Source organism: Accipiter gentilis, chromosome 16, assembly GCF_929443795.1.
Source record: "Accipiter gentilis chromosome 16, bAccGen1.1, whole genome shotgun sequence".
Taxonomy (NCBI): Eukaryota; Metazoa; Chordata; class Aves; order Accipitriformes; family Accipitridae; genus Astur; species Astur gentilis.
The window spans coordinates 27,853,979-27,862,842 of record NC_064895.1 but is presented as its reverse complement, the minus strand read 5'-3'; the positions used below and the strand labels follow the sequence as shown (position 1 = coordinate 27,862,842).

Below are 8,864 nucleotides of genomic sequence, written 5' to 3'. Positions count from 1 at the left end.
AAACCCAGCAAGAATGAAATCTTTACGGCGCACTTCCAGCACCTCTCACACGCATTTACTTAAGCCTCACAACACCCCTGTGAGGTAGGTAAATATTATTATACCCATGTACAGATGGGTAAACTGTAGGCACAGAAAGGTTAAATCACTTGCCCAAGGTTACACAGCAACTTCGTGGCAGAGCTGGGGTCAAAACCCAGGAGTACTGTCACCCAGAAATCTGCAATGAGTTTTAGACCGTGGCCACTTCCTACGCTCGCTGTAAAAGACCATCTGACAAACACAGCATTACAGAAATCCAAATAACTCCGTGTATTACAAAGTGCCTGGTTTTCAAACAGCTGCCTTGCTGCATGTGTCCCAGAGGGGAGGGGGGGGCGGGGAGGAAGTAAAGTTTCTGCTCTGAAATAATTTTTGTCTGCTTGCAATGCTTGGTTTTGTTGTGTTTGTTTTGGTTTGTTTTTTAGTTTTTTAATATACAACAGGAAATGATAGTCCACATTATTTTATCAACAACATCACTTTCCAATTGGGTTGTGTTTACGTCTGAATATACATTAAGGTCCAGATGGTTTAGGCAGATTTAATTTAATTGTCACCAATTGCCTCCCTCCTCATCAGTGAAGAGCCAATGGAACATATGCAGCTATCTGTCATCTCATTTTCTCATTATCCTACTGCCTGGGCTTCAAGTAAGGAACAAGGGTTGAACACAGGCAATATCTAGCACAGCAGGAAGGCTCCTACCTTTCTTCACATCACACCTCAACAGAAAAGAGTCTCCACACCATTATTCCCAAGTTCAAACACAACAGCACAATGAAGCGATTCTGAACGTGCTCATGGAGAAATAAGTGGATTGCAACAATCTCTAGCGGTACCCAAAGGTCTGGAAATGCGTTCTGCACACAGTGAAAGGTTTGCCCACGTCTATTTGGGATAGCCTCAAATCTTCTTGTTTAAACCAGGCTGAGATTCTCTGCACCAGAATACACCTGAGCTCGAAGGAAAAATAAAACCAGCAATCATAACCCTGGGAAACTACCATCTCCAAAGCCCCAGGGCTTTAGACAACTGCCAAAATAACAACATGCAAGCTTCAGCAAGCAAAGGGTACACAACGGAGTTCACATCATCCCTACCACCTAACATCAACTACCTCAGCTTCTATGGGGATTGGCATAGACCTTATTTTGTGGTGGTTATTTGGGTTTTTGTTTTCTGGGTTTTTTGCATGACCACATTCGATCTGAACAGAATCCAGAGAAAAGCTAACCCAGTAAAAGAAGAAAATACCCTAGAAAAGCCTGTCTCCACAATTTTCCGCTGACTCCGGCAGCTTCCAAATTGTCTCTTGCCCAAGCTGCCCAGCAAGCAGGCACTAAAAGGTTTTGCAAATGCACAGTAGTAAGTTTTCCTTTTCAAAGCACCTCTGAGCTTCAATGAAATCATGCTGGACGAACCTCAGACCACATTTTCTTAAGGAGGTTTAGTCATGCTGCAGGTATGTGGGTGACAGGTGTGTCATGCATTTCTGTGTAGGGATGAGGAGCAGGGATAAATTGTGAAGTGAATCTCGTGTGTACAGAAATATATCTGAAGAGCACAGGATGACCGCTCTGTGAAAGTCAATAGCAATGCTCCCCTCCTGAGCAGCATCAGCCAGGTTTTAGCAGACCACTGACTAAAGCTTGAAAATAATTTTGTCTTGTTTCACCTAGTCAGCTTTACATAAAAATACATGCAAATGACTACTGGCTTTTGGCAGGTGCAGAGAAGGATAGGATGAAGCAGACAATTAGCTCCAATCCAAAACACTGAAAATATATATATTTACACTTGAAATTGGTGGTTCGCTTGCACTTTCCACTGGTAATTATACAACATTGGCTCCTCTTCGGCGGTTCAGGTTGGATATGCTGCAGATGAAAAATGCCCTGTGTGGGTGGCAAAGCATGACAAGGGCATGTAATTCCTGTATTTCCATTGTTGATTTGGTCTGGTCTGAATCATTCCTGTCTCCAAATTAGCTACCTACAGATGTATAACGCTATCACACTAAGCATGCCAGCCATCTGACATGGTTGAAGGGATGGTTGGATGGGTTGACATCAGCACGATAAAAGTGACGCTGATTGTGAAATAACCTCAGCAGAAAGAACAAAAAGTGAACTGAAAAATACCTTGTCCATTGAATCAGCAGAAAATAGAAAAACACCAGATTGGAACTGACGTATTCCACCAAGTCCTGAATCCTGGTCTGTGGCATACAGTTACATCTTTATTAGTAAATTAAGCACTGCCAGGATCCATTCTGGCCACGAAGCCAGCTGACAAGTGCTGGCCACATCCACACTACTAAACTCTTGCACCCCCAATACAGAGCGGCTGCATCCAAACCGCCGATTGGGAATGGTCTCTGGCCAGTGTCAACGCCTGTGCAAGCTGTGCCTGAGCCCGGGGCTCGTTGGAGTGGGTCAAAACCATGCCAGGGAAGGTTTGAGCAATATAAGAGTGAGGATGGTGGAGCCCTCATGCCCCGGCTTTGCCCTGGCACGGCATAGTTGGCTGGTTTTGATGATCCCAGGGTGAATCCAGCAGCACAAACGTGCCGGAGAAGTTGCCCGCTGATCTTGTGATGTAAATAAATATGGACTCAACCTTCTCCATGACAGTTTGAAAAACCACTCATGCAGTATCTTCTGGCAAGAAGGTGGGACATGGTATAACTAAGCTACCAGGGAGAAGCTGAGGAGTTAAAAACCAAGGGAAACCAAAACAAGCCACTGACCATCCTGCCAAAGTGCACACCAAATATCAAAGAGACCCTGGGGAAAAAAAAGCAAAACAGGAGGCAAGGACTAGACTCTTAGCATTGGGATTAGTACCAACAGAGAACTGGGGGTAATTTTCCTCCCCGAGCTTTTGGCTTGGCGAAAGGCGCTGTTTGGCAACAAGATTGCAGATAACCCCGAGAAGAAATGGTCACCACACCAAACTGTCTGCCATGAACCTGTTGGGTGTAGTGGTAGAGCATGTGTTTTACGTTAAGGCTGTAATGAAGTCCTTTAAAGAGAAATAGTTCTTCAGTTCTCTGAGAGTTGACACAGGCTCTCACTGGAACTCTTTTGCTAAATCAAGATGCCAGTGGATATCATTGAAAGAAAGGACTAAGAGCAGAGGCAGAAAGTTTATGCAACTCGGCATAATGAAACAGTCTTAACACGCAGTTGGAGGCACCTGCCTTCATTGTTATCCATACTACGAGCCACGAAGAAGGAGGACTTTGGAGCAGGATTGTGTCAAGCCCTTAGTCAAGCTGGTTTGGTTGTGAGAAATTAGCACTGCATTGAGAGGTAAGGTCACTTCTAGAGTGTTTTGTCCCTCCAGTCCCATAATGGGATGGAAAGGACGGCTGTTGGTGTGGTGTTCTGGAGCAAGGATCCTGTTCCTGAGGGAAGGCAGGCTGCGGATGCTCACGAGAGGCAACACTGAAGGGTCTCCTCCGTGACTCCTGATGAGCTGCCTCGGCTCGTTGACTCATTTCACTGTCGTGGTGCAAAGCGGCAGGTCCAGCTGTTCAGTTGGGCCAGAGAGTGGGATCACATCCCCAAACCAGACCTCAAGGTTGACAAGTTCAGCGAGGGAACCTTCTCATGGTGCTTCTGAAAAATGAGGATGCTACCTGCTGGAGGAAAGGTCCCGAGGAACAGCAGGGTTGTTTGTCATCCATTCCTTTCTCATGCTCATGCCAATGCAATGCAGATGTGTAGAGGAGAGGTCTTCGTGGAAGGACCAAGGAGAGTCTTTACGCAGGGCAAGAGTCTCAGGGAACTGGATCAGAGTAAATCTGCGCTAGTATTAAAGGTAAGTCAAAAGAAAGTCCTGGGAGGAGAAATGCAGGCCTGTTGCTGGAGGATGGGCACCTCTGTGTTTTTAGGACTCAGTAGCTGGGGACAGCAAGTTCACTTCACAAATTACCTCTTTTTATGGAGACAGCATATTAATTAGGGAAGAAACAGGGTGAAATGTTAGTTGGACACTTGAGAAGGGACTGGTTATGGGACACATGGAGACAACGGAGAAGGGAAACGAAAACTTTTCACAAATATATGTGTGTGTGTATATATATATGTATGTATTTATGTGCACAGTAAACAAGGGACTGGGAATTTAGATGGGGGATGACAAGACAAAATCCCTCCTTTTGCATGAAAATGTGACCCATCACATTGGTTGTTATCAGAGCCCAGAAACATTTGCCTGAAATGGAGTTTGACTGGGAATTACAGTACCATTGACAATTTGGCTTCTTATAAACTTTGCCGTGTGTCTATAGTTTGGTGTGAATGAGTCCTGCCCTCCTTGAAAGGGACAGACACCAGTTAAAAGTTTTCTTTACAAAACAAAATGAAACAACTGAAGAAACCCCAACATTTTCTCAGAACACTGCAAAGGATCACTGATTGAAAAAAATGTTTTTCTTCAGGTATATTCAGGCGAAGAAAGCATTCAGCTTCTTTAAACTGTTATATAAAATTGGTACTAGTTTCTTTAAATACTATTATAATTAAAAAAACCAACTGATTCCTCAAATAAAAAAAAAATCATAATCATAATTAAAAAATATCCCCCCCCATGCTGATCTTCTCTTCAGAATAGGTCAGCATGGGAGTTTTGCACCCTAGACAGTTACAGTATTTCTGGAATAAAAAATTGCAATTACACACAGAAAATACTACAGCATTCACTTAAAAATATCTCATTTTGTTGTTGTTGTTTTTCCCCTCCCAAGTAGAGGGATGGTGGGATTGAAAAGATGCCCTGAAACGGGAATATTCCTTTAAAGGAGCAATACTCTCGAAACGGAAAAAGGTGTTGGATAGACGCAAACCCGTGATTTAACTCGAAACAAGAGATTCCAGCACAGAAACAGAATTCGAGAGATGTGAATGTTCAGACACCGAGCGGGTTATTTGGAAATGTCAAGACAACCACACAACCCTCGGCAGGTGACCGTCTAGGCTTTGCCATCCTCGGAGGTGGCAGCATCTCCTTGCGGTGAGAAGGCTAAGCTAAACCACGATGCTCTCGCTACGCTCTTGAATTTCCTCTGGTGGTGTTTCTCGCCATGTACTTACAGTAGAGGGTGACACGAGACAGTTTTTATCAGCAGTTCCCCACATGTACCGAGTTGAAGAATTCTCAGCTAAATCACAACAACAACATCAACAAAAATACAAAGCACCAAATCATCTCGAGACGTGAGTCAGTTTACAGGTTATTACCATTTGAAGAAGTTTGTTGGTTGTTTTGTTGTTGTTTGTTTTTGTTTTTGTTTTTTTTTATCCCGATTTTCGTGTTTTGTTTTCCTTCAAAACAAAACAAAACAAAACAAAAATCAAAACCCAAAAACCCCAAAATGGAACGAAGGATGCTTTACAATCACTTTAAGGCTCGCACTGAATGAGACATGACAGGTCTTACACGAGATTACAAATAATACATGTATGCCTTTCACAGCCTTAAAATGATACAGTAGGTCAAATTATTTTGCCAGTCACTGATCAAGTATTGTGCCTTTAAATTGACTCGCTTTTTGCTACTATGCTGAGTTTTATTATTACTGAAATAGTTATTAGATATGTGTAATTGTACTTTAGCATAACGTTTTTGGTATGTAATTTCAATGTTTGCAGATTTCTTATTTTGCAGAAATCAAGGTGGCAGGCCTTATTCTGGGCTCAGACGGTTGTTATTTACTCCACTGAAGACAGTGGAGCTTTAGTGTGTGCAATTGTTCGAAACAAGATCAGATACTGTATTACCATATTAATCTGGTGCAAACCGACCATTACGCATGGCCCATTTACACGAGGAAAACGGTTACATGGTGGGATCGCGTTTATAACGTGATTCAGTCAAGGCTCGCAGGCTTGGCCAAATGGTGTTATAAATGCATTGCCAAATTGAGTTACAGACCTGATTTTGTCTTTCAGCTGTTGGAATAATCAAACTCCATTGGGGGTGTCTTGGCTTTTCTTTCTTATCTTTAGACATTTGCTTTGTTTCTGCTAAATCCAATAAGAGCAACAAGATTTTTTCGTGCATTTCTCTCTTTTTGTTGTTGTTGTTCATTTTTTTCTTTTCTTTTTTTTTTTTTTTTAATTTTTATTTTTAATTTTAAGGTTTGTATTTCAGTTGGTTGGTTTTTTTTCCTGGCATATAATCATCAAAGAGTTTTGCATGAGAAAGGTGACAGTACTTAATGAAACTCAGCACCTAAGGGCATAAGGCAGTTGTAGGTTTGTTTGTTTGTTTTTTTTATTTTTCAATCAGCACCAATCCCATAAATAATGTTCTACACTTGGTGTACGGTATAAAACTGATGTGGAGATGCCTCCTTCTCCACCTGTGAATCCTAGGTGTGGAAGTTGAAATACTGTTTCTTGTGTGTAAAAAACAAAAGAAAAGTTTTTCTTTTTGTTTTTACTTACAAAACATAGAGAATATCTTTTTTTTTTTTTTTATACATACAGCAACCAGAAAGAAAGCTTATCTGAAGGTTTGTGTTTGTTTCATGATCTGTGTTTACCGTAAACAAAAATAAGGTCCCCTCTTTTACTTTTGCTTTAAGGAGCTTTAAAGTGAAGATTCATATTGTAGCAACTCATATAAGAGAGGTCCATCTCTATACCTAATACCTACAGCTGTGGGGGTGACATATTGGAGGATGTTGATAGTTCTTCTTAACCTCCTGTCTACAAAATGAGCATCCCATGCAGGATATCTTTTTCTTGGGATGTCAATCTTAATGAGAGGCCCCTCAGGGGGATAGGGTCGCCCAGATGGAGTAGATGGTACCATTGCTCTCACCTGGAAAACGGGCAAGCAAGTGTCAGCTGTGAGTTCCTCCTGTTGCTCCGTGACCGCTCTGGTGGGCGTAGCCTGGGCCCCCCGGTACCCAGGGGTTTGGGGTGCCATGGGCTCAACATCGGGGGGCAAAGGAATGCCCCAGAGCAGCTCGGCGCAACAGGAGCTGGCAAAGATCTTAGCTCTTGGCCCCATGGGATGCAGCACACCATAATATAACAGCATCAAAGCTATCCCAGCAGCAAAGCTAAGAAAGACACAACACAGTGCTGGCACGGCATATGAGTCAGTAGTGTCAGGATCTCTGTAAAAATACCAAAGGAGTGTCAAGGCAGCGTTCTCCGTCAGGACTACCGTGTAATACGCAAACATTCTGTATCGAGTCCGCCCTTCCTTGACATTAAACCAGCAGAAAATGTACACAATCCCTACCACCATGTTGAAGAGGATCTCCTCCCACTTAGACATGCAGAAATCTGTCCCACCATGGATGATCCAGAAAGCCATGGCACACCAATGGACCACTACAAAGATCCCAAAGTAGAGCTGGAAGATGGAAGCAAAGAGAGCAAAAGAAAGAACTCGGGATGAGATGGTGAAGAGGCGCCAGAAGACATGGATGAGGGCCCCTCTGTAGCTCATACTCTTCTTGTCGTCCCTAGAGTCCCGAAGAAGCTTGTGATAGGAGGCTAGCACCCAAGCCAGGGACATCAGGGAGGCCACAGAGGACACACCTGCCGGAAGACACACAGATCCACTGAGTTAGACAGGAGGTTTGGTTGAAAACATCATCTGCTCACTAAATTATTGCATCTGGGGCAGGCTCAGTAGCCCAAAGCTTCAACTCACGTCAGGTGGTCCTTACAGTCTGGAGGAGACAAATACAGAAATATCAGTGTAGGAATTGGAAACGATGCCGTATTCGGGAGCTCTCTGACACAGCACATTAAGCTTATCTTCCTGAGCCGTTGGCTCTGCCACCCCACCCCAGCTCTTCTCTTCTTACAGGGAGCAGCCTCTGTCCTCATCCTGATTAGATCCACATTTGAGAATTTGAAAATCCAGGTCCCACCTAAATGCTGCAGGCCAAGTATGAAGGTTACTTTCTGTAGCAAGGGGTCTATCTTGGAGTATACCATCGCAAGAGCAGGACATCTATATTCTTTGTAACTGCATGGATCTTTTTTATTCTAAAACACTTTCATACAAGCAACATTCACATTGACTTGTACTTGATTCTGCCTTAATCAGGAATCCCTGTTTGCATTCGCCTTTGGGAAAAATTGGCAGTTGGTCAGGTTTTTTTCACCCTGTGGTCCCATGCAGATGAATGTATAAATACAGGGAATGCCAAGACTCATCAATACCCTCCAAATGGTCCCAAACCAAAGAATCGGATCCCTCCAGCAACTCCCCTGCCCTGTGTCCAGGATGGACTGAAGACCTACATTGGAGGTAGTGATCTGCAGCCTTGTGTCCTGGATGGACCACAGATCCAAGTCACAGTCATGTCTCCAGCCCTGTCTCATTCTGCTCCTGGTGGGATCCCCTGAAGAGACCTTGGATCTGGTCCATCCCTTTGCCTTCTCTGGGACCGCTGAGGGAGCCATCCCCAGCACGCAGCTCTGCCCAGAGAACTCAGCCCCTGCGTTACTGCTCCCATCAGCGAGGGCACTGCCTGCGCTGGGGTCACCCTCGGCTCCCAACTCATCCCCCTGTGCCCTGGCATGGGCTATGCACCCTGTGATATTCCAGAGGTGCCTGATCTAATTCCCCATCCCAACCAACACAAACTATTTATTTACTCCAAAGGATAAAATAGCGCCCCATCACACTTCAGGAGCTTTTAAAAATGTAATACCATTGATTATCACAAGGGTAAATTGAACAACTTATTGAGCAAAGCATCATAATAAAAATTAATTGACAGATTCCTGGGAAATGAAAAGGCCACTGGCATCTTATTCCTTTAGTCCCACTGCTGCTCACTG

The 8,864-nt window shown here is 43.7% G+C and overlaps 1 protein-coding gene across 1 annotated transcript in view; it reads right to left on the bottom strand.

Annotated features, from left to right (window-relative positions):
* Positions 1-6,505: 6,505 nt before the first annotated feature.
* Positions 6,506-8,864, bottom strand: part of XKR6 (XK related 6) — a 182,725-nt gene continuing 180,366 nt past the window's right edge. The window contains exon 3 of the mRNA XM_049819216.1: positions 6,506-7,607. Coding sequence (XP_049675173.1) covers positions 6,643-7,607 — 965 coding nt within the window. The 3' untranslated portion in view covers positions 6,506-6,642. The remainder of the gene's footprint in view (positions 7,608-8,864) is intronic.